Source organism: Xenopus tropicalis, chromosome 7, assembly GCF_000004195.4.
Source record: "Xenopus tropicalis strain Nigerian chromosome 7, UCB_Xtro_10.0, whole genome shotgun sequence".
NCBI classification, from domain to species: Eukaryota; Metazoa; Chordata; class Amphibia; order Anura; family Pipidae; genus Xenopus; species Xenopus tropicalis.
In genome coordinates this window covers 50,622,841-50,648,835 of record NC_030683.2, presented here as the reverse complement: position 1 = coordinate 50,648,835, position 25,995 = coordinate 50,622,841, and the positions used below count along the sequence as shown (strand labels likewise).

Here is a 25,995-nt window from a genome sequence, read left to right as displayed (position 1 = left end):
GGCCTTGTCAAATATTTTTCTGTTTATTTTTGATCATCCCCAGAGGCCAGGGTTTTCATAAGTAGTTTTGGGTCCTCCCATTTGGCCACAATCCCTGCCCTACCAAACCCTTTCATGGCATCTGTTCCCCTCATGCAGACAGGTTCACTGATTAAAGTACTGTCTCTCCACCACACACCATGATTGGGGCCCTGGCAAGGAGTTAAAGTGGTTTTAACACATTTTTTACACCACAGTAGAATGGGTCATTATGTATGCACATGTCCTGAGACGTTAGTTAAGACGTTAATTGAAAGCAGAAGTGTTAGAAAACAACAGAACAGTCTGAATATGCTTTGAATTTTATTTTGTAATTAGAAGATTCTACAACAATAAAACAATCTTTTAACTTTCTTCTAACTTATATTTCAAACAAGTAAATTCAATTGATGAAAATAATATATTACAATTCAATTAGATTTTCAAGTGAGTATTGTAATTGTCATTATGGCCTGGGTTATCCACATACATAAATATATAGGAATATCAGAAATGTATATTATGCTGGCTTTGTTCTCCATAATGCCATGTCTGGGATGACATGGTTTATGGGGTTATTCCTGGAAGGGGCAATGCATCTGCAACTATCTTCAAGGGTTTGTTTAGTAGCCTTTGAAACAGCCCCTTCCCTTTACCATTCTGATGCTTTTCACCAGTCTTTTGAATTTTTCCTTGTATCTGAAGGACTAACAAAAAAAAAATATGATTCATTAAAGAGTGTATATAGTTACAAATGCATTAAAGAGATACGTAGTACATATTATAGGTAAATGTGGCCAGTGGGCATCATTATTTCATTAGCTTATTAGAATGCTAAGATGTATTACAGTTAATATCATTATTATACCTGTTGGTAACCTCATAAAACATAAATACAAAGTTATCTGATACTCCAGTATAACAGTAAATAGCTGTTTTGCAGATATCTAGATCAGTGCTGTCTAACGAGGGCTGGAATTTTTCTGACCTACATGGTGGAGGGCCACTCATAGAAGCCATTTTTGACCACTCCCTTTTTTAAATCACACCCACTTTAACCACATACACGTTATCACAAGAGCTTTTAAGACCATATCCACATTAATGGTGGTAGCACAGACAAAAAACAATTATTTGGTGCTCCCTGCAGGTATATCCATATCTACCATATCATATGTGCAACCCCCAGCACATAATAATTATTTCCAAATGCTAACAAACCCCCCCCCCCACCAGACTCTTCTAACAGAGGCAGCACAGGGCAGGCAGAGTAGGGAACACACAGGCAGGGTAGGGCAGGAAGAGTATTGCACACACAAGCAGCATAGGGCAGGCAGAATATGCCACACAGGCAGTGTAGGGCAGGCAGAGTATTGCACACACAGGCAGCATAGGGCAGCCAGAATATGGCACATACAGGCAGTGTAGGGCAAACAGAGTATGGCACACAGAGGCAGCATAGGGCAGGCAAAGTATGGCACACACAGTCAGGGTAGGGCAGGCAGAGTATGGCACACACAGGCAGCATAAGGCAGGCAGAGTATGTCACACACAGGCAGCATAGGGCAGACAGGGTAGGGCAGGCCAGGCAGAGTTTGGTACACAAAGGCAGAGTAGGGCAGGCAGAATATGGCATACACAGGCAGAGTAGGGCAGTCACAGTATGACACACACACACAGACAGAACAGGCACAGGCAAAGTAAGGCAGAAGAACAGGATATTACAGGTGTAAACAATACAGGGGCTTACAGCCTTATTGTGAGGTTTAAACAATGCAGGGTCCAGTTAATCTCAATACTGATACAATTTAAAGCTTACACAAAGGTAAGCAGTCACAGTAGACTGTGATGGAGGGGCTGTGGGCTGCCAGTTGGATGTCACTGATCTAGATGAAAAATAATATAAAGTACTTGACTGATGTTTTTGACATATGCTGTCCATATATAGCAATGAATTTAAGGTCATCCACCCATCTATTCTCATCATCATTCATCCTCTATATACTGTACATATCCATTCACCATACTGTACATATTATAATATGTTATACCTGATTCCAGTCTTGCAATACGACGATATAGCTCTACAAGAAGACTTTCCAAAGTACTGGCAGCTGCAGCAGGTGTTCCTTAAATAGTAATTCGTAGAATTATTTTAGCAATTGTATATATATATACTATTTTTTTTAAAAATTTTTTTACTATTATTCTGGTACATCTGTTGGCTTTTGTTCATCCTTAACATTTATTTTTCATCTCCAAAATTGAATACAATCTTCTAAGCCCTGTCCTCCACCCCAGCAAGACAGCACACAAATAGCCAAAGTTTTTCTCTTCTGCCTCTTTCCTTTCCTTTAAATGGGGGTCACTGACCCCCACAGCCAAAATTCTATTGCTTTGTGTAAGGCTACAATTTTATTATTATTTTTTATTACTTATCTTTCTATATAGGCCCTCTCTTATTTGTCTCCATTTTCATGTTCATACCACTGCATGGTTGCTAGGGTAAATGGGACCCTATCAACCAGATGGCAGCTGAAATTCCAAAATGCACTGCTGAACAGAAAGCATGATAATTTTAAAAAATGCAAAAAATAAAAAAATGAAGACCAATTGCAAATTATCCCTGAGTACCCCTGTCACCAACATACTAAAGGCTAATTGAAAGGTGAACCACCCTTAATGAATTGTTCATTCACATCTTATTTCTTTATTAAACTCACTCAAAGAATATAACTTCCAAGGGGGCCTCTCCTAATTCCAAGCCTTGTTTTTTATGGGTTAGGTTAATTTTAGAATTTGTGGCTTTAATAATGAAATTTCAATGTTTAATATTGCTGTGAATTGTATATAAGACTAAGGGGCACATTTACTAACCCACGAACGGGCCGAATGCGTCCGATTGCGTTTTTTTCGTAATGATCGGTAATTTTGCGATTTTTTCGGCGTCTTTACGATTTTTGCGTAAAAACGCGAGTTTTTCAGCGTCTTTACGATTTTTGCGTAAAAATGCGAGTTTTTTGTAGCCATTACGAAAGTTGCGCAAAGTCGCGGTTTTTTCGTAGCGTTAACACTTGCGCGCAAAGTCGCGCCTTTTTCGTAGCGTTAAAACTTAAAAGGCGTGACGTTTTGCGCAAGTTTTAATGCTACGAAAAAATCGCGACTTTGCGCAACTTTCATAATGGCTACGAAAAACTCGCGTTTTTACGCAAAAATCGTAAAGACGCCGGAAAACTCGCGTTTTTACGCAAAAATCGTAAAGACGCTGAAAAACTCGCGTTTTTACGCAAAAATCGTAAAGACGCCGAAAAAATCGCAAAAAAACCGAAAAAGTCTCAAAATGTTTGTTTCCAATCGGAATTTTTCCAATTCGGATTCGAAATCGTGTCTTAGTAAATCAGCCCCTAAGTCATAACAGGATTCTGGGAAGGCTCCTAGAAAAGTCCCATTTACATGGGCTTTGTCCCATTTACATGGGTTTCGGAAAACCCTGCACTACACTGATGAGCCCCAAGAAGGGCGAAACCGGTCTGTAGTTGGGAATCTGATCAGCTATTATCCTGGCTTCTGCTTTAAACCCAGTGGGTGAGCTTTAGCCTATAGGATAAACCCATGTAAATGGGACTTTTCTAGGAGCCTTAAGGAATTTCTTCCCAGAATCCTGTTATGACTTATTTGCATACGTATGAGGCGGTCTCCTCAACCCTTTTAGCTTGTATATAAGACTATTATGTTGTTTTACCTACTGAGTTAAATATATTGGGTAGTAGTATAATTAACATAAGTGATAGTATAGACACCATGTGGGCATTCAATATTATTGTTAAAGGGTACAGTTAAACTATGTAATTGTGACTTTAATTATTTGCCTTTTGTATTTGGGGCACTATGTACCCAAGTGCCAAATTGCATTATTCTAGAATTCAAATAAATGACTCATTTGGAACATTCAAACTTAAAGATAAGAAAACCCAAGCACATAATTGTATGCATATTAATTGTTTTACCAGGTAAGCTTAATGGTCCTGGAAGAATATCATTTCCTAATGGAGTCTTCACCAGAGGCACCTGTGTCCCTTCAATAGGGGAAGATAAATCAAAATATCAATGCATTGTAATGATGTGCTGTTAAAAGCAATAGGCAAGAGTTTTAGTAAGTAGTGAGTGTAAACACATTATTAAGCCAATGAGAAAATATACAGTAACTGATTACAGTGCTTTAGGAACCCTGCCCAGATATGGAATTAAAGACAATCCATTTGTTTATTTTTCCCAGCTAACTATACAAAAATGTGTAAACATTAGTAATAATGACTGGCTTATACAGCTAAAAAAGAAAACGTATAATAATTCTTTTACCAGGCAAGTCTAGATTTCCAGGAAGAATAGCACCTCCTAATGATGTAGGATTTTTCACCAGGGGTATCTGGGTCCCTGCAATAAGCAAAGTACACCAAAGCATTATTGTGTATATAAGGGGATAGTCAGGTTAATATTTAGTTACAGTACAACTCATCCCACTCTCAGATGATTAATGTGAGCCATTCCCAATGTAAATAAATTACTCATTCATACTGTCTGCCATGGTTAATAGCCACAGATCTCAAAGCCCAAAGCACACCAAAAGCTTTATCTTTTTACCTGGCAAGTCTACATTTCCTGGAAGGATATTGCTTCCCAATGGAATTTTATTGTTTATTATTGGAATTTGGGTTCCTGCAGCAAATAAATTATATTATTACTAGTGTTTGCGGTAGTGAGAAGGTATAAAAAGTTAGAAACAAAAAAATTATGGATTTTTTTCATCTTACCAAACACAAACTTGTTATTAATGTCTATAATATATCATAAATCCATAAGTGGTTAATTAAAAAAATTTCAATAAATTAAACCTGCAGATCATGCATATTAATTACCAGGCAAGTCTAAAGTCCCTGGAAGAATACTGCTCACAACTGGTGTTTTAAGATCCACTAGGGGCAGCTGGGTACCTATAATGTGGAAAATACATTAAAATATCAGTGCATTTTTAGGTGCATTTTCTAAGATGCTATAAATAATTAACTGAAATAGGTTGCAATTAAGCTATTTGTTAAATGAGCCCAAATTTGTGTCCATTCATGTTTAATATTCATTATTCAGTAGCCAAACAGATCAGAAAGACCAAGGGACAGATTTATCAAATCACGAGTTCGAATCCCGAATGGGAAAAATTCGGATTGGAAATCGTTTTGGATTGGAAACGATTGCAAATATCACGAAAATGCTTACGAAAAAATCCTATTAGTAACGATAATATCGTATGGGTGATCCGAAAGTCACCAAATTTTCGTACCGTTCAATTTTAAACAGCGGTAAAGCCTTTCTGATTTTTTCGTGCAAGCGTTTGTGTGGCATACGAAAAGTCATGCGCCGTACGAAAAAATCGGACGGACGCCCCGAACAAATCGGCAAAAATACGCTCGGAGCGTTCGTGATTTGGTAAATGTGCCCCTAAGGGGGGAATTACTAGGGGCTGATTTACTAACCCACGAATCCGACCCGAATTGGAAAAGTTCTGACTTGAAAACGAACATTTTGCGACTTTTTCGTATTTTTTGCGATTTTTTCGGCGTCTTTACGAATTTTTCGTTACCAATACGATTTTTGCGTAAAAACGCGAGTTTTTCGTAGCCATTACGAAAGTTGCGTAAAATCTGGCGATTTTTCGTAGCGTTAAAACTTGCGCAAAAAGTTGCGCTTTTTTCGTAGCGTTAAAACTTACGCGAAACTTCGCACCTTTTAAGTTTTAACGCTACGAAAAAGGCGCAACTTTTCGCGTAAGTTTTAACGCTACGGAAAAATCGGGCGATTTTACGCAACTTTCGTAATGGCTAAATACGCAAATACGTAATGGCTAAATACGCAAAAATCGTATTGGTAACGAAAAATTCGTAAAGACGCCGAAAAAATCGCAAAAAATACGAAAAAAATCGCAAAATACCGATCATTACGAAAAAAACGCAATCGGACTCATTTCGACCCGTTCGTGGGTTAGTAAATGTGCCCCCTAATGTTCGATTTTTTTAATTAAAAAAAACAACAAATTTTTTGCTATTTGTTATGCGTCAAAACCATGAAAAATGCAAATGTAAAGGTACACCATCTGAAAGCTGTCGAGATCACGTAGAATTCAGTGGGAGTTGTCCTAGGCAAATTGTAAATGCTTATTTAATTTGTGTTTTTTTCAAATGTGAGTCCACGGAGATTCTTAGGAGAATGTAAAAACCACAAGAAATTTGGTGTTTCTTTCGTCCCACATCTTAATTCGTTCGTGCTTTTTTAAGAAATGACTAGACATTCATATTTTCATGGAAATTAATATTCCTGGTTTTAAAAAACTCTAAAACTACTAAAATCAGAATGTTAACAAATCTGCCCCAAAGTATGTTTCTATCACAAAGTCATATTATACGTAAATCTCATATTTCAGGCACATTATTGCTTCCTAATGGAATTTGATTGTTTACCACTAGAATTTTTGTTCCTGGAGTGAAAAGGTTATATCAAAGTACCGATGTATGAGGTAGTGAGAAGAAATAAGAAGTTAGCAATAAAATATAATGGAACGTTTTTTCTGCTTAAACACAACTTATTAATCACTATAATCCTTAATCAATTAATTTAAAACATTTTAATACATACTACATGTGCAAAATATGCATATTAATTACCAGGCAAGTCTAAGGTCTCTGGAAGAATACTGCTTACAGCTGGTGGTTTAAGGTTCACTAGGGGCAGCTGGGTACCTATAATGTGGAAATACATGACAATATAAGTGCATTTTATACTAAAATGTCATAAATAATTTACTGAAATAAGTGGAAATTATTTGTTTAATGAGCCCAGTGTTTTTGTTTGTCAAGTTTGATATTAATTATTCAGTAGCCAAACATGTCAGACAAACTAAGGAGTAGGGTCATTGTCCAAATTCGAGCAATTTCCAGTCTAAATCAACGACTCATTCATACTGTCTGCCACACTCACAGGCCTCAAAGCGCAAAGCACACCAAAACTTTCATCATTTTACCTGGCAAGTCTACATTTCCTGGAAGGATATTGCTTCCCAATGGAATATTGTTGTTTAACTCTGGAATTTGGGTTCCTGCAGCAAATACATTTTATCAATACCAATGTATGTGATAGTAAGAAGATATAAGAAGTTAGAAATAAAATACAATAACAATGTGTGATAGTAAGAAGATATAAGAAGTTAGAAATAAAAGATAATAACAATGTGCTATTAAAATACTATAACTCATAATGCATCTATAAGAAGTAAATTTGAAACATTTCAAATAAATATTAAACCTGCAGCTCAAGCATATTAATTACCGGGCAAGTCTAAAGTCCCTGGAAGAATACTGCTTGCAGATGGTATTTTAATGGCCACTTGGGGAAGCTGGGTACCTATAATGTGGAAAATACATTTCAATATCAGTGCTTTTTATACTGATGTTATAAATAATTAACTGAAATAGGTGGAAATTGACCTGTTTGTTAAATGAGCCCAAACTGTTGTCTATTTATGTTTAATAATAATTATTCAGTAGCCAAACATTTCATGCACACTAAGGGGGTGATTTATTCAAAACATTCAAGTTTAAATATTTTCAATTATACAAATTTTTTTGCGCTAAAACTCCCAATATTCGAATTATGATCATGAAAAACTTGCATCTAAAAGCTTGTAAGTTCATGTTGAAGTCAAAGGGAGCTGCCCTGGGTGATAAAAAAGCCTCTGTCTCAAAGCAGTTGGACGTACATCACATCAATATACTTGATCATAAAATGCTAAACATACTTTATCATGCTCTATCTGCTAAGTCCAAGATTCCAGGCTGGAATTCTTGTTCCTGGAATTAAGTGATAGTGATGAGCGAAATCTTTCAGCAGGCATGAATTTGCAGCTAATTTCCACGTTTCGCCATTGGTGGATTTTTTCGGAAACAGGTGCAAAAGATTTGCAGCAGAAAAATTCTTTAGGTGACAAGAAATTCTTGCGTGCGTTAAAATGTTTTTCGCATGCGTAAAAAAAAACACAATTATTGTTGACATGCACAACAATTTTTTTTGACACGCAACATTTTCGCAGTTTAGAGAATTTTTTCTCTGAAACAGGACAGATTTGCTCGTCACTAGAAGTGATCAAAGTACCAGTGTATGTGGTAGTGAGAAGAAATAAGAAGTTAGCAAAAAAGTGTTTAATCTGAAATATTGTTATACTGTAAATAGCAGATCATGCATATTAGTTACCAGGCAAGTCTAAGGTCCCTGGAAGAATACTGCTCACAACTGGTATTTTAAGGTCCACTAGGGGCAGCTGGGTACCTATAATGTGGAAAATACATAAAAATATTAGTGCATTTTGTACTAAGATGCTATAAATAATTAGCTGAAATAGATGGAAATTAACCTAAGACTAGGGGGGAGATTTACTAACCCACGAATCCGAATCCGAATTGGAAAAATTCCGATTGGAAAACGAACATTTTGCGTCTTTTTCGTATTTTTTGCGTTTTTTTCGTCGCCGTTACGACTTTTTGTAAATTGTCACGACTTTATCGTAACCATTACGACTGGCGCGAAAAGTCGCGACTTTTTCATAGCCATAACAAGTCGCTCGTATCTTGACGTGACTTTTTTGTATTGAGCGCTCGTAAGCGGCGGGCGAAACTTTCAGACTTGATTTTGGAAGCCTCCCATAGGACTCAATGGCACTCTGCAGCTCCAACCTGGCCCAAGAAAAGTCTCCATACTGAAGCTTGAATGAATCCGAAACTTTCGTACTCGGCGCGAAAGCTGCGAAAAAGTCGCGAATTTTCGCGCAAGTCATATCGCTACGAAAAAGTTGCGACATTTTGCGAGCAAGTCATAATGGCTACGAAAAAGTCGCGACAATTTACGAAAGTACCGATCATTACGAAAAAAACGCATTCAGACGCCTTCAGACGGATCGTGGGTTAGTAAATGTGCCCCTAGGTATACCTCTATCAAAAAAACAGTTTTACATATATTACATCATTATATTTGATCATAAAATGCAAAATATATTTTATAATGTTTTACCCAGTATGTCTAAGGCTAATGCCACACGGAGAGCATTTTCAGCAAGCCGATAATGCGCCCCTTAAAAATCCTCCTAACTGTGCCTGCACCCGAAAGCATCGAATACACTTGGTGCAGGCACATGTAGTCGACATCCGCCAAAAAACATTTTCAGTGGATATCTGCAACATGTGTCTGCACCCGAGTGTATTCAATGCTTTCGGGTGCAGGCACAGGTAGGAGGATTTTTGAAAGTAGGGGCGTATTCTTGGCAAGCGTTTTTCGTCTTGCCGAAAATGCGCTATATGTGGCATTAACCTAAGACTCCAGGAACATTATTTCTTCCTAATTGAATTTGATTATTTACCACTTTTTGTTCCTAGAATAAAAAGATTTATATAAAAGTACCAGTACCAGTTATTAATTACTGAGCAAGTTTAAGGTCCCTGAAAGAATACTGCTTCCAGTGTTTTAAGATCCACTAGGGGCAGCTGGGTACTAAGATGCTATAGATAATAAACTGAAATAGGTAGAAATTAAGCCCATTTTTTCCTTCCATGCTTCATATTAATTATTCAATAGTCAAACGTGACAAACTAGGAATAGTAGTGTCACATACATTACATGTTAAATATACTGTACTTGATCATAAAATTCAAAAGACAGATTATTGCTTTCTAATGGAATTTATTACCACCTATACTTCCTAAATAAATCAGTAGTTAATGCAAAGCATTTTATATTTATTATATTTAATATTAAACCCACAGATCATGCAAATGAATTACCAGGCAAGTCTATGGTCCCTGGAATACCAATTCCAACTGGCAGCTGGGTACCTGTAATGTGTAAAATACATGAAAGTATCAGTGCATTTTGTACTAAGATTCTATAAATAAATACCTGAAATTAAACTATTACTTAAAGGGGTGGTTCACCTTTATTACAGTTTGGAACTATAAATAGATACAGTCATTTCAACCATATTTGCAATTTAGTTTAATTAAAAAGATTAATTGTTTTCAAAATAGCTACCTATAAAGGAAATGCTGCATAGATCTCTAGCCCCCATATGTAATAAAAGGCACTACGTTTGTCCAGGAGAAGTAACCCATTTCAATAAGATGTTTGCTATAAAACAGGTGAGAAGTAAATTCTAAATGTTGATTGGCTGCTATGGGTTACTTTGCCTGCGCAAACCTAGTGCCTAATATTATGTAACCCGATAGGTCTCTCTTATCTGCCCAAGCCAGGGGGTACGCCATCCTGTCCACGTCATTCTACTATTACAAGCAGTGGAGTAAGGAGTTGAGGAAGTACAGGCATAGATAGCTAGTGCACATGCTCAATCATTTACATATCTGTTATCTAGTCTGTAACCTCTACCGGGCAGGGACCTCCTTCCTATTGTGTCTCATACCACATGGCACTTATTCCCTGTGTATTTATACTTATTTATTGTATTTATTATAACACTTGTCCTCCCTGTGTCTGATTTTGTATATTGTAAGATTGTACATCGCTGCGTACCCTTGTGGCGCTTTATAAATAAAGTTATACATACATTCAGCCAATTAGATCAATGAAGGGCCTTGTACAGTAGCGAACATCCCTGCAATATGAGCACTTTATGTAGCAAAAACTTTACAGGTAGCTATTTTAAAACTGATCCATTTTTTAGTTAGAGCAAATTGCAAACATGGTTTAAATGATTGTATCTATTTATATATTTCCAAACTTTTATAAAGTTGAAGACCCCTTTAAATTAGCTCATATTTTTGTTCTCCCATATTTAATACAAATTATTTAGTAGCAAAGCATGTCATAAAGTATTCCTATCATATATACTTTGACATACCTCATGTCAAATACACTTCATCATTAAATGCAAAACAAACATTATTATGGCACTTTATCTGGCAAGTCTCCAGGCAGATTATTGCTTCCTGATGGAATTTGAATGAAAAGATTATATCATAAAAATCATAGTACCAGTGAATGTGATAAGACGAAGTGAAAATACAGTAAGACGTTAGCAAGAGAATGTAAATTGTTATTATTGTTTATAACCCCTAAATGAATTGGTAAGGGGTTAACTGAAAGCATTTTAATTCATATTAAACCAGTGGATCATGCAAATGAATTACCAGGCAAGTCTATGGCCCCTGGAAGAATGCTACTTCCAACTGGTGTTTTAAGTTCCACTACGGGCAGCTGAGTACCTATAATGTGGAAAATACATGAAAATATCAATACATCTTGCATAGTTACATAGTTCATTTTAGTTAAAAAAAAGTCCAACTCCTCCAAATGACCTCCAGCACATGTATGTATTGGCATACAATTAAAGAACTATAAAAACACTAACATATAATTTTGTTTTTGATTTAAAATGTATTATAGTATATTATTACCTTATTTTCCCCCCCAAAAGCTCCTCAGTCACTGATATGAAATTGATAGGCCTATACTCTATGCTGAGAACGGGACATATTTTGTATGGCACAATATTAGCAATATGCCAATCTCTCTGCACCATGCCATAGATCAAAGTATCCCACAAAGTTATGTAAGGTAGTTTGTTTATTTCACATGTTATTGCCTCTTTCAAATTTCTTTCTGAATCAACCAAACACCCATAATTAAATTATAAGAATTAAATCTATTAAATATAAAACCTTTATTAACACGCTCTTCAGTTGTAAGTCAAAATCTCAGCTGTATTCCTGTTCTCATCAACAACTTTACCTTCCTTTGGTTTTCTGTGTTGTACAAGTGGTATTAGGGTCCCTCCATTGCATAAAATATTCTAATAAATTATTGTACTGTTGCATTGTGGTGCTAAAAGTTAGCAATATAATACAGTAGAACCCCCATTTTATATTTTTTTAGGGGATAAAATGTAAAATCGGGGAAATGCATTATGCATTATATATTGGTGGGACCACCAAAAAAACTGTTTAAAATGAAGGAAAACGTAAAACACATCTGGATGTTGTACAAGAATATTAAATTCTATCTTAAATTTAGAACATGTTACTGTTATTTCACCTGGCAAGTCTAAGGCTCCAGGAAGATCATTTTGTAAGGATGGTAGGCCTTTTACCACCGGTACTTGTGTACCTGTAATGAGGACAAAACAAGCAGTAATATCAGACTTGGAAAACACTGTTGCTGCAGGTATACATAGATATAATTGGAGTAAGGGATATTTTAGTAAATGGTGGTTAGTTTCTATTACTTAAAATGGAAATAAACATATTTGTGGACCTAGCAGCAACTTCATTGTCTGCAAATATGAACACATGATTAATATTAAAGGAAAACTATAAATACAGCCAATATATAAGACACAGTTCTTCTCAGTTGGGGTTACTAAACACACTCTCCAATCTAGCAGCCAATGAAGAGATGGCATTACTGGTTTCCATAGAAACTCTGCTCTAGCTGTGCTGGAAAAAATGTTTTTTCTCCTAACCTCCTGTCCTGAGCTCAGTTTAGCCATTAAAGTACTCATTCCAAGCAGGACTTTTTAATCACAGTGAGTTTTGTCTGTGTAAGCCTGCATTCTTCATTGCATGAACTTCACATGTGCTGTTTGCAGATGTAAATGTCACTGGAGATGTGTGAGATGGCAAATGGACACTGGGTGAATGCTGCTATGAAGTGGATATATGCAGTACAAATGTTGTGGTTTAGTTGGGGGTAGGGTTTACATGACCTTTAAAACAGAAGGCATTCACCTGCCTCTTTGTGACACACATAGCATTGTCTGAAAACCAAAAATAAGAGGCTCAGGATTATTAGGCTGTATCTGTGCAATTAAACCAATGGTTCTGGATGCATAGTTGGCTACAATGACATTGAGTCATTCGCGTGTTTCTATCCATTGTTCCTTTCAGGAAGGTTAAAGCCTCTAATTTTTGGTTGTAAGGCAGTGTTATGTGTGTAGCATGAGGTATGTGAATACCTTTGGAATTCAGACAGATTGTCACTGCATAACTACTAGCTGTACAGCATTTCCCTTTTATAGTAAGGTGCCCTGTCTTAAGGGGTTTAGAGCAATACTACATTGGTCCAATTTAAATATTACCAATAATATGGATTAGATGTTAGATTAATAGTGTTACCTAGATCTCAGCAAAACTATATGCTTTCCAACAACACATTTAAAAAACAATTATTTAGAAGACAGTATAACATGTACTAGAATTTCTTTAATTGCTTTCCTGTTGCATACCTGGCAAATCCAGTGATTCTGGATTTAAATTTGTTAGTAGTGGCACTTCTTTGCCTACCAGTGGCACCTGGGTTCCTGCAATGTAAATACTGCACATTTTACCATTTTGATTTTAGATGTTACCAGAACATTAAAATAATTTCTAAATTATAGCAAATAAATTAGCAGATTGGATAAAAAAAACCATTGAAATAATGTTTACTGCACATGGTTCTTTAGCTGTGCAGGTGACCCAGGGTCACAAGTAAATCATTAAATGGAGCTATAATTAGTGTGTTGCGCAAGCCAGTCTCCTACTATATCCAGTAAAATATTGCTACATCTGGTTTACTGAAAACCATTCCATTAACTCATTCAACTTTCAGCTTTGCAGTTTCATCAGCATTATTCAAGTAACACCAGTATTTGTACTTAAAGAGAAATATACCCCCTTTCTGACATGAGCTTGTTCAGCTTGGCTTATGCATATACACTATCTGCACTGCCAGATATAAATATAAATGGATATTTGTTTTACACAGACATCCCTGATTCTACAGATTGAAGGACACCATGATAACTCCAATGAGTGATGTCTGCCTTCTATAGTGGGCAGAGCACAGATTCTCTAAAAAGCAGAGGGACTTTGTGTCCCAAAATTCATCACTTCACAATGAACAAAATAAAGGTGGGGGTTGGATTACTGTGAGACTCTGGGGGTGGGGAGCTGGCACAGAGAGAACACACAGGCTTTTATGGCTTCCTTGTGTGGAATCTGTGGAATCGGATATGTCTGTGTAAAAATAAAATACATTGATATTTAGTTGTAGATGTTCAGATAATGTTTATGCACCTGTTCTATATAATCCCAACTGAATGAATTTGTGTCAAAATTTTCCCTTTAAGAGCAATTAGGATCCTTCAAAAACAAAACAAAAAACTCCTGAAACTTATCATCAATATCTAAAGATAAACCTAATTCAGATGGATTGAGAGCAGCTTAGCACAGGAATATACAACGTCCAGTTCCCTAAATATTGCAGAACTACAGATTCTAACTCCCTTCCATCAGGTGAACTTTTTGAGGGCTGATATTTGTGGTAGATTTCCAACATTAGGGGCAGATTTATCAAAATGTGAGTTTAGAGCTTAATACTTAAAAACTCACCCATGCTCTATTCATTCCTATGGGATTTTTAGAAGTGTATTTATTAAATGATGAGTTCTAACTTTCACCCATTGATAAATACGCTTCTAAAAATCCCATAGGAATGAATAGAATGCAGGTAAGTTTTTATGTATTGAGCCCTAAACTCATTTTGATAAATCTGCCCCTAGGTGTTCCAAAAGTTTGCTATACCTGGTTTATGAACGTGGCCATGAATCAAAAAGGGAACCCTATATTTACTAACTACTCTGCAGCAGGATACAAGATAACAATTAAGGCTGCCTGTTGATCAAAAGTTGTTTCTCAGTTTACACCTTTATGTAAAATGTTAACTGTTAAATGCTAAGCACATCTGCACATCTCTTTGGGGAACACTCGGTGTTCTAATTTATTCTATCTTATACCTTACAGGTGACTCCTACCAAAAAAGGCAATCATAATGAAAATAAAAGTAATTCTACACTACTCCCCAATATAAATACATGGAGATCTTAACCTAATTTTGAAATCTCATTTACATTTTCAGTGTTATTGCAATTAAAAACACTATTGGTTTGTTTCTTTTCAGGACTGCTGGTTCTAAAACAATGTAGTAGACGCCAGCTCTCCCTCAACAAACACTCCAATTCTTACAATCACTCACATGCTTTTTCACAGGCCTATAATCACTTGGCTTTAACTGCTGCCCAAAAGTGAGTCTGATTAAGAGCTCAACTGACCTTTTTGGGTGACATCATTTTAGTATAATCTGACCCTCCAATATGGAAACAATTAGCTGGGACCTTGTTTCAATAGTCAGAACCAGCAGTAAAGAGCATTAGATAGATAAACAAATGTTGCTTTCATTTACCTTTACAAATGACATTTACAAATAAACCCCTGAAAATATTGGATTTCCAATACATTCAAATTTAGAAGGAACTATATGCCTTTAAGCAGCATTAACGCTGGGTTGAAGGGCTAAGAGTGAAGGCCATTTGAGATGAATGCCACTTTACTTAGTCTTGGGTGCTTATTAAACCTGTAGTAGGATGATTTATATATATTTTATAACCTTGTTATAAAATTAGGGGTAACTGAATACATTACTACAAATAGAACAAATAGATATCAACAGTACCAATGTTCAGCGCAACATCTCCTTTAACAGTAATGGTTTCTTTCCCAAGTAGTCCATTCTCTCCCAGTTTGTTACTAATTTTTAGGGTGTCTGCACAAGCTTCTGTCTGCTGAGCGATTAATGTCACTGCATACACAGCAACCAAGAGCAGGAGGCACTTCATTCTGGCAAATCTTAAATTGAAAGAGAAACAAGAAAGTGCAACAAATTTAAGAAAAACCCATTCATTTTAATTGGGATGCACTAAATCCACTTTTTCAGATTTGGCTGAACCCCCAAATCTATTGTAAAGGATTTGGCCGAATACCGAACCGAATCCAAATCCAAATTAGCATCTTCCGTGTTTACGTGACAAACAGTCACATGATTTTATGGATTCGGTTTGTCCAGGACTGTGGATTTGTCGGAATCCGGACCCTGCTGAAAAAGGCTGAATCCCGAACGTCTTATGTTATATGTTTTTTCTTTATTAATAACATTGGCATCAAATACCTTCTAGGTGGCAACCCTATGCACAAATTGCGTGTAAACTACTATAAAAGTACAGCAATATAAAAATAGACAAATCCCAACAACTCTCTGAAATCCCAACATCTCTAAAGGAAACACAACAGACATTTGTTCTGCTGTACATGTACTATAGAATATCCTGTTTCCATATTACTCAACAAAAAAGGAGGTAAATTAAAAAATTTTAAAGTTACCTGCTGCTGGCTGGTCAGCTGAGAATAAGCAAGGGTCTTTCTTGCTTATATAGGACTTAAAGGTGAAATCTGATGCTGAGGATTTTCCTAGTTACACCCTGCTGTAAGTGGCTTTCATAAAAGCTATAATGCAACTATGTCCATCAGCTAATGCATTTACGCAAGAATGTAACAATTGTATTGTAAAACATTAGTAATAAAAATTCTTATCAAGAGGTTTCTTTTTTTAACAAAGGCCCAGTGTAACACTGTTGATGACATAATGTCATGCTTTATGTATTCTTAGTTTCACTACTTTAAAGACGATATACTGTACATCCAACAATAAAATGTAACCTAATGAATAAAAATGAAATTCTAAGGCACTTTCTAATATACTTTCACTGAAGGTTTTCAATGGTCATTCATAAATGTAATTGCCATTGAAAACAGTATTTTTTATTCCTTTCTGTTCTCTGATACAATGTAGCAAAAGTCAGACTTGGATATTTTTTACTCAGGTCTGTAATTAAAGCTGGCTTCTGCTACATTGTTCCAGAAGTAAGAACCAGCAGGGCCCCGAATTAAAAAAGCTGCATCAGCAGTTTCATTTACAAGTACCTGTGAAACCATTAAATAAATAGTAGTTCATGTGTATAAAATGATGTTTAGAATCACAATTGGTTTATTAAGCAAAATGTTATTTTTAGTTTTATATCCCTTTTATTGAAATACAGCTCAATAAACATCTCAATATGCACCAATGCAATAATTTAATCAGTGATTTACCAGTTAAGCTGGTCACACGGACTAAAGGTGGCCACACACGTGGCGATCTGACGATGTTTCGTGCGACCATCGGTCGTACGAAACATCGTCAGATCCGCCACACATTGTCAGGGCTGAAACAGCAGATAAGGAGGTAGAAACAATAGGATTTCTACCTCCTTCTGCCGATTCAGCCCTGACGGCAGATTTTGGTCAGGCTCCTTCTATCGCGCCCGATCAAAATCTTTTAACCGGTCCAATCGGCGAGGTTTCGTACGATAGTATCGGTGCGTGTATGGCCAGCTTAAGATCCCTTCATTGGGGCAGATTTAGCAATATGTGAAATTAGAGTTCATCACTGCATAGTAAAATTCCTCCACTCTTTATTCATTCCTATGGGATTATTAAAGGCATATGTATCAAATGGTGGATGCTAACTTTCACCCATTGATATATATGCTTCTAAAAATCCCATAGGAATAAATAGAGAGTAGGGAAATTTTACTGTGGTAAACTCTCATTTCACATTTTGGGAACTATATTCCAAGGTCACTAAAGCCTTAAATCTTTTCCAAATATGCCTACTCCAGTGGTTAGTCAACATGGCTTATTATAAGATCTTGTTCTGGCATGTTGGGTAAAGACTGTATCCACACGACATGTATGCAAATGTTAAAAAAGCCATAGTGATGTGTGGTGATATTCATGCAAGCATTAATGGTTTATGTCTTGTTACTTAACAGTCATTTGTCTAAGCAAATATTCTGTCCAAAGAATTTGTGGTGAAACCCCTGTTTATGAACTTTTCAGGGCTCAGTGCTGCCCTCATCCCACTGTGCTTAGTTTTTTCTTGAGGGGGTCAAGTGAAGCCAGCATCAGGCTCTCTGCACTAGAAAAAAAAATCTGAATTTTTGTGATTGGGTTATAGCATTGGATATAGATATTGTAATTAATTCCACCCAAAGATACATCATTGTATTACCACATCTGTTTAGTTCCATATATCATTATTTGTTTTCTCAATAAAGAATAAAAATGAATTTTCAGCTGGCATTGGTTTTCAAAATATGTAATGTATATATAGAATATTCTTAATATAAGGTTGATTAGCAAATAATGCAGATTATTAACATATAGTAGCTCTGAAACCAGTGCAATTAGCACCAGAATTCAATAATCAGCCCTGTAACATCAGATTATATGACAGGTAAATCTTATTTTCTGCTTAATAATTTGCGACAACCCCAGAGCTGCCCAGAGCACACTGAGCATGTGAGTGTCACTGACCCTAACAAAATCCAAAATAGGGAGCCCCTGTGACAACTTTGAAGGCCTGAATCATTACTGCCATAGAGAAACTAAACCTTTTGGCTGGTGCAATAAGTTCAGTATGTAAAATATGGTATTTCTAGACATTTTCATTTTTTGGGTTAAGTCCTCCTTTAATTTCTAGGTCAATTTGCATTAGAATGTAATTATCAGCCCCATTGCATCAGCTTTTATAACAGGCAAACCTCATTTTCTGCTCAATAATTTACTATGGCACTTATGGCACCTAAGCTCAGCTTCCGAACAGCTGCTCAGATCACACTGAGCATGTGAGTATCACTGACACTTTTCACAAAATCCAAAAAGGCGACCCCTTGTGACAACTTTGAAAGCATGAATCATTACTACTAAAGAGAAGCTAAACCTATAGGTTCAGTATGTGGTATTTCTAGCCATTTTTCTTGACTGTTACCTTTGCCTGGTTCTGACACAGTCTCCATATATAGAGTTCCATACATAGCCCCGTGAGAGCATGTTATACCCATCATTACATCAAATCACACCACCTGGGATGCCTTCACAGAAGGATTAGAATGCAAGAGGAGTGCTGCTAGAAGTTTATGGACAAGATTTAAACTGAAATGTGAGTCAGTAATACCTTGATTGCACTATTTCCATTTGTATTGGTATTTGTACTTATTATTTCCAAATGTAGTTATTGCCTGAACATACAGAGGTTAGCGTACCTAACATGCTCAATATATTCTTTATATTTCTTATTCCTATTTTAGGTCTTCATTTAATGTAAAAGAGTCAACTTGGTGTTTTATTTTTGAACATAGTAAATTCATATATAGTAATGCTCCTTGGGTTTTAATATACAAATAAAACCTTTCATTAGTTCTTGCCCTTTGCTGAATATTTGTAAATTGGTCGTACAACAGCCTTATTCATAAAATGGAGTGCTTATTGAGTTTGAAGAGCATTAGCTCATAGACAAGACAATGGTGCTCTTAATAGTAACTGAAGAAGTGTTTCTTGTCTCTGTACTGCAAATAGTTGTAATCGTTTTTGACGTCTGTCCACTGGTAAGTGTTCCCTGCATAGCGTGCACATATGAACTTTAGAGTTGGGCTTGATGGTTGCCAAGCCACTAAAACAGATGAACTTCTCCAGAGTTTCCTCCCCACTTCAGTTTAAAGTAATCTAAGAATAAGAATAATTACTTCAGGGGCTATTTATCAAGCAGTGAACACTTTTCACATTGATGTGACCTCAGACCAGTCATAACTCTTTAATTTCTATTAACATCTCAAGAAGCAAAAAAATAACTGGGCATGTGTACTTACATAAATGTATGTTTGCATTATCTGCCCAATAAATGAAGTTGCCTCTGATTTAGCCACATATCTCAAAGGCCAAATAACAGTGATCCAGTGTCATGAACATGCAGGGAACATGAGAGGGATTGGAAGGTGTAGCTCAATCAGATCTCCTATACATAGGTGGCAAAAGACTTCTGTCCGTACAAACTTAAATCTAACATGGAAACAGGATTGTTCGCTGCAAAACCCCTGGCTTTATGGTAAGGAATTACATAAATTGCAAAGCCAAAAAACATTTTATATTTATTGATATGTGTAATATATTCTGCATGAGGCACACAAGTCGAGAACATAGAAAACGAGTGCTCTGCTATTAGAGGATGGTTTAAAAGGTGAGAGTCTAAGTACAGTGGCTGACCGCTTTGTAATCCCCTCTAAAAGTGATGGTATTAGAAAAATGTAAAACTGGGGATTGGGTGAGGTGATATAGAGACCATACTTTTAAGAAAAGAAAATGGTACATTTTTTCCTTCAAAGCCTGAGACCAGGAGGCAGTGCTAAAGACTTGGGTCTAAATTGCTTCTTTTTTAAAGATTTTGAAATGCTTCAAAATGTTCATAGTTTGAATGTCTTATTCTGTTTTATATATTTTTCCAGATATGAGTTAGGTAGATAGTTAAGTGCATCTCTAGAATGGTGAAACTATTACACACAAAATCCTTTTATACCCATCATACAAGCACATGGAGGATGCAGGTATTTAACATGGTCTTCATGGATTATGTGCCTTATGGCATATGAGTAATGATCCCTTTGTTTGGCATCTTGACTTCATGAAATGTTCCTGGCATGGACAAGTAGTGATTTGGTTTTAACTCTCTAGGCTCATTGCAATAAGTGAGAGTGGTACTATTTGCATTAAGAGTTTTCATATGACAATTGTTTCCCATTCAGCTGTTAACATTGTTTTGCATATGATGTTTTTTGCTTAATAAATACTTTGCACTATATTTAGTGTGCATGATGTAAGAGTTTTTTGCTATGCCTCTTTGTTCTGAGTGTGGCCCATAGCTGTGTCTGACACCTCTTTTTTCTCCCTAATCTACCAGGTATGGGATATGGATAAGGGTTGTGCACCAGACCCTTCACAATGCCTCACAGCATAAACAAACTTTATTTATGTATTAAAGTAAATATGTACCAAATGTATGTATTACTCCCTAAATGACCAAAAAGAGATAAGGGTATAGAGTCCAAAGTTTTACTACTTACTGAAAATCTATCTGGACCACCATATGGTTATTTACTCACCCCCAACAGGGCATACATACATTCTCACCCAGCATACTTTTTCTGTTCTACTTCATTGAACTTTATTAAGTAAAACTCAAAAGCAAGAAATCCCTGAGCTTAACATTCCAATACAGCAAGCTGAAAAAAATTCTTTATGTGACACTTTTATTTAAAGTCTGAATGAATCTAAATACACATATGTAATGTTTGTTTTATTATAAACTAAGATTAGGGCTGAAGTTAATGTTTTTCAGCTAAACACGTCATAAATATAAGAAAGTACAGTAATGTTAGATTAACTTTAACCTGTGACACATTTATTTTGGATGCCCCCCCAAAAAAAGGATTCAATAAACATCAAGAGAGCAGCATGGTAAGAGGAACATGGCGTTCTGGAAATGTAGAATTAATGTGAATGAGTCAGATAGAAAGAAAAGGGAGTAAAGGAAAATATGGTATTAGAAAATACAATGATTAAATGTGATCCCATTATTGGTTACTATTCTATTGTTATGTTTTATGCGTAAATGTATCCTACAATCTTACACCTAGCATTAATTAAATATTGCATCTATTTTGGTTATTTGCAACTTATCTCTTGTAATGCTCATAAATAATAAAGACTGGGAATTGTCTGTAACTGCATTGTATATGCTAAAAAAATCAATAAAAAATATTTACACAAAAAAAAAAGAAAATACAATGATTAAAAAGATAAATGAGTATGGTGTAACAGATGAGCAGAAAACAGAATGAATGGAGACAAAGATACAGATGGGATTGGAGGAAGTATACTGTTGCAGTTGAGTCTCTAGTTCTGTCTCCACATAAAATGAGATATTAAATGACATATTTTGCACTGAATACCTTTTATAATGCTGACAAACATATAGGCAATGTTACATTAGAGTACTGTACATATACAAAACTCGGACATCCTTGTCCAAGTGTAGCCATTCCAAAAGGAGGTAATACATTTACAAAAGATAAGTGAGTTTCCTATAGTACTTAAATATTCTGTTAAAAAGTAAAGACACTCTTAAGGCACACTTTAAAATAACATTTGCAATAATTATGATCTAATAATCTGATCACTAAAAAGAAAAAATCTGTTTGCAGTGGTTCTTGCACATTACAAAACTACAAACAAAAAACCATAAACAAATAGATCTCTGAGTGCTGCAATTAAAAACTCTTGCAAGGCAGAAATGATGTATTAGTACAGTAGAGGTATTGGACCCGTTATCTAGAATGCTCAAGACATGGGGTTTTCCAGATTTTTCCATAATTTGGATCTCTCCATATCTTTGTTTTATTATTACAAAGAAAAGGAAATTAATTTTAAAAGTCTGTATTATTTGATTAAAATGGACTCTATGGGAGATGGCCATCCCATAGAAGCTTTTTGGATTTCGGGTTTCCAGATAACAGATCCCATACCTGTAACGTGGTTGAAAATCTCCACTGTTTAAAATGAACGAGCAAAGGTGATTCAGCATGATTCATTTGCTACCAGGGAAGGGGGTGTGTGGCAAATTCAAAGTTAAAGGACATGTCAAACCCAAAAATAATTTTTTGCCTAATAAAAGAAAACTTAATTCTATAATATACATTAATTACATATTTTTAATGGTTTTTGAGTTTTTTGTATATATAATTGCTATTAAAAGCAGTGTTTGCCTGTTCTTTCTTTTCTCTGCCCTGGTGGCTCTGGCTTTTGAAACAATAGGGTTGATTCACTAAGGTGCGATAACGCTTATCGCATGCTTTTTTACGTTAAAATTGACATGAAAAAAACACGCAATTCACTAAAGTATTATCGCTACAGTACTGTACTGCATTGTGTTAATTCTCGTGCAGAAATAATAGTAACGCATTATTCACAAAGACGTGCTAAATATCGCATTAGTCTGTGTGAAAATTAACACCTACTTGGAGCAGGCGGTAATTATAGAAAAGTACAGTTCATGAGCTTTTGGCAACACAATAAGAACTTTGCAGTGTGATTTATTCAAGTCGGTGTTGGCCCTAGAGTGATGTAGCCTCCGTTTTGCAGGGAAATGGTCATTTGAAAAAAAAGTAGTTTTACGAACGTAATGGTGTGTATGGCTAATATGGCGTGCGCACGATAAGTAGCGCACGTGCATTAATTAGCGTGCGCGACAAGTAGCGCGCTGCGTTAATTAGCACGCGTTGTGGCAAATACCAAAAATAGTCTTTGCGACTTAAATAACGCAAACAGCATCGCATCTAAATTAATGCAAGTATCCTTTTAGTGAATCGTGCGTTAAGACGTGAAAAATAAGACACAATAAAATTTTTAACTATGCTATAAATAGCGCTCATTTTATCGCACTTTAGTGAATCAGCCCTAATGTAACAAATGCCAGCAGATTTTACAGACCTGTCTTACTGGAGGAGCCTGGCACTTGCAACATTGTTTAAAAAGTAACAACCAGGAGTTCAGCAAATGCTGCTTTCAATAGAAATTACACATAACTAAAGCACTAATAATTTTTAATAAATTGATATTGGAAAGTTGCTTAGAATTATGTTTTCTTTTATTAGGCAAAATTTTTTTTGGGGGGTTGACATGTCCTTTAAAGAAAAAAACTGTAGTCAGCTGGAATTATAAGAATGTGGGCAAGATATTGGTATCCCCATAAGAGAGAACAAAACAAAACACATTAAAATATAGTCTAGTCTGAAATTGGTTTGCTTCATTTTTAGTACCAGCTGCATAGATAATAGGCCCCATAGGATCAGCAGAGTAAGTAAATGTAAGTAACTACTTTTGGGGAAATAATAATAAACAACAAAATGCGCATACAATGAACATAAATTTGACTTAGCATTAGCAATGTAGCCTTTCTAATCAGGGAAAATCTAATTTATCATATTGGATTCTTCAAGATCTGCTTGAAGGTGACAGTCCTTTTCTCCTCAAATGCTGTAATACTTATACTGCCCTGGAAAATATTATTGCTACTTTTTTTTGTCCACTGGCAGATGTCGCTAAATATTAAATTGTTCAAATATTGCATAGTTTTAATTTAATAACTGTTATTACATTGCTCTATGCAGCTCCCTTTTACAAAAAATGCCCACTTGCTTTTTGGTTATAACTTTAGATGGGTACTTAGCACACCAAACTATCTGTGTCTGGTTCTCTTACACCTTTCTTTAATTGTATTTATTACATTTTTACTTAGTTAAGTAACAATTATATAACTATAGCCTCATAAATGTAAACTCAAACAGCTAATGCTGTAGTCAGCTTAAAGTTTTTGGCTGTGTGTGCAAAAGTTAACTTTTGTATGCACTTTTAAATAACCCATGGGTAATGGATAATTTCAGATCATCATTTACCAGTTTAAAAAGAGTCACTGGAAGTGCAGAATACAAATATTAATTAACCTTTAATCTGGTTGCAAGCTGACAAGAACAACAGGATGTGAAATGTAGCACCAAAGTCTCCAATCTTGTAGTAGTAATAACACAGAAAATAATATAATATCTCTCTATAATAAATAAGATATATATTGATTAGCCAGAGCCTTTTAATGTTCTTCTTGGCAAATAGAAAAGAAAAAGTAGGGGCTAGTGAGTTTTTTGTAATGTACAGGTTCGGGACCTGGGGTTTTCTGGAGTAGGGGTCTTTCTATAATTGGAATGTCCATAGTCTACTTATAAATCATTTAAAAATTAAATAAACCCAATATGGTTGTTTTGCCTCCAAAAGGGTTAGTGATATCTTTTTTTTTTTTTAAATGCTTTTATTTTCCTTTTTTCAAACAAAGAAAATGAGGTGTAAGAAGAAGGGGAGAGTTTTCATATTTTGCTCACATTAAAGTTAGTGAGACATAGGTAGGGTTAGTGATATCTTAGCTGGAATCAATGTACTATTTTATTATTACAGGGATTTTTTTAAAATATTAATTATTTGATGAAAATTGAGTCTATGGAAGATGACCTTCCCATAATTTGGAGCTTTTTGGGTAAGGGGTATCCAGATAATGGATTCCTTAACTGCATAACCATAAATAAAGTGTGCATTTCTCAGATGTTATGGAAATATTAGCTCTTACTCCATATACTACAGACATTTTAATCTCCTTCATTACTCTCCATATATATCATTATTTATATATTTCCGAAACCAAAGAAACTAGGTGGAAATCAGAAGCCAATCTGGTTACCTGGTACCCACCTTTGGAATAATCCTGAGCCGATGCACTTAAAATTACTAGTGGGACAAGCATGGGAATTTGTTAGAAGAACTGGGAAGTATAAAACCATTTGAGTAATCTGTATTATATCCAACAGAGATCTGAATTTCCATATGTACAACTTAAGCATGCCTTACTATAAAAACCACTTGCACTAGTGAGCCAACAATATGTCTTACTGTATCCAAAAGGAAAATAACATTTTTGTATGTCACTATTCTAGAGGGAAATAAAAAAAAGAGTAATGCAAATAAAATGTTTATATTATCCCCTTAATAGCCAACAGCAGGTAATAAATACAGACATGTAAAGTTTCTTCAAAGACTACATTATACCCAAGAAAGATTGACCTGGATTTTTTTCAGGCCACGCAGGTGTTTCTGAGAGCAAACGTACAGTGGCTTGCAAAAGTATTCGGCCCCCTTGAACTTTTCCACATTTTGTCACATTACAGCCACAAACATGAATCAGTTTTATTGGAATTCCACGTGAAAGACCAATACAAAGTGGTGTACACGTGAGAAGTGGAACAAAAATCATACATGATTCCAAACATTTTTTACAAAAAAATAACTGCAAAGTGGGGTGTGCGTAATTATTCAGCCCCCTGAGTCAATACTTTGTAGAACCACCTTTTGCTGCCAGTCTTTTAGGGTATGTCTCTACCAGCTTTGCACATCTAGAGACTGAAATCCTTGCCCATTCTTTTTTGCAAAACAGCTCCAGCTCAGTCAGATTAGATGGACAGCGTTTGTGAACAGCAGTTTTCAGATCTTGCCACAGATTCTCGATTGGATTTAGATCTGGACTTTGTTT

At 35.7% G+C, this 25,995-nt stretch overlaps 1 protein-coding gene across 2 annotated transcripts; it reads right to left on the bottom strand.

Moving 5' to 3' along the window:
- Nucleotides 1-325: 325 nt before the first annotated feature.
- On the bottom strand, nt 326-15,781 carry LOC101732656 (periaxin-like). Of its 2 annotated transcripts, XM_031906641.1 has the most exons (15): nt 15,613-15,781; nt 13,346-13,420; nt 12,157-12,228; nt 11,253-11,327; nt 9,894-9,944; nt 8,314-8,388; nt 7,393-7,467; nt 7,088-7,162; nt 6,732-6,806; nt 4,935-5,009; nt 4,660-4,734; nt 4,378-4,452; nt 4,026-4,094; nt 2,070-2,147; nt 326-725 (listed from the first exon to the last, which is right to left on the bottom strand). In XM_031906641.1, the coding sequence occupies exons 1-15, from the start codon at nt 15,773-15,775 to the stop codon at nt 586-588; spliced, it is 1,248 nt and encodes a 415-aa protein (XP_031762501.1). In that variant the 5' UTR covers nt 15,776-15,781; the 3' UTR covers nt 326-585. The 2 variants fall into 2 exon arrangements, with proteins under 2 accessions (XP_031762501.1, XP_031762502.1); XM_031906642.1 differs by lacking the exons at nt 4,378-4,452; nt 4,660-4,734; nt 4,935-5,009.
- Nucleotides 15,782-25,995: the final 10,214 nt, after the last annotated feature.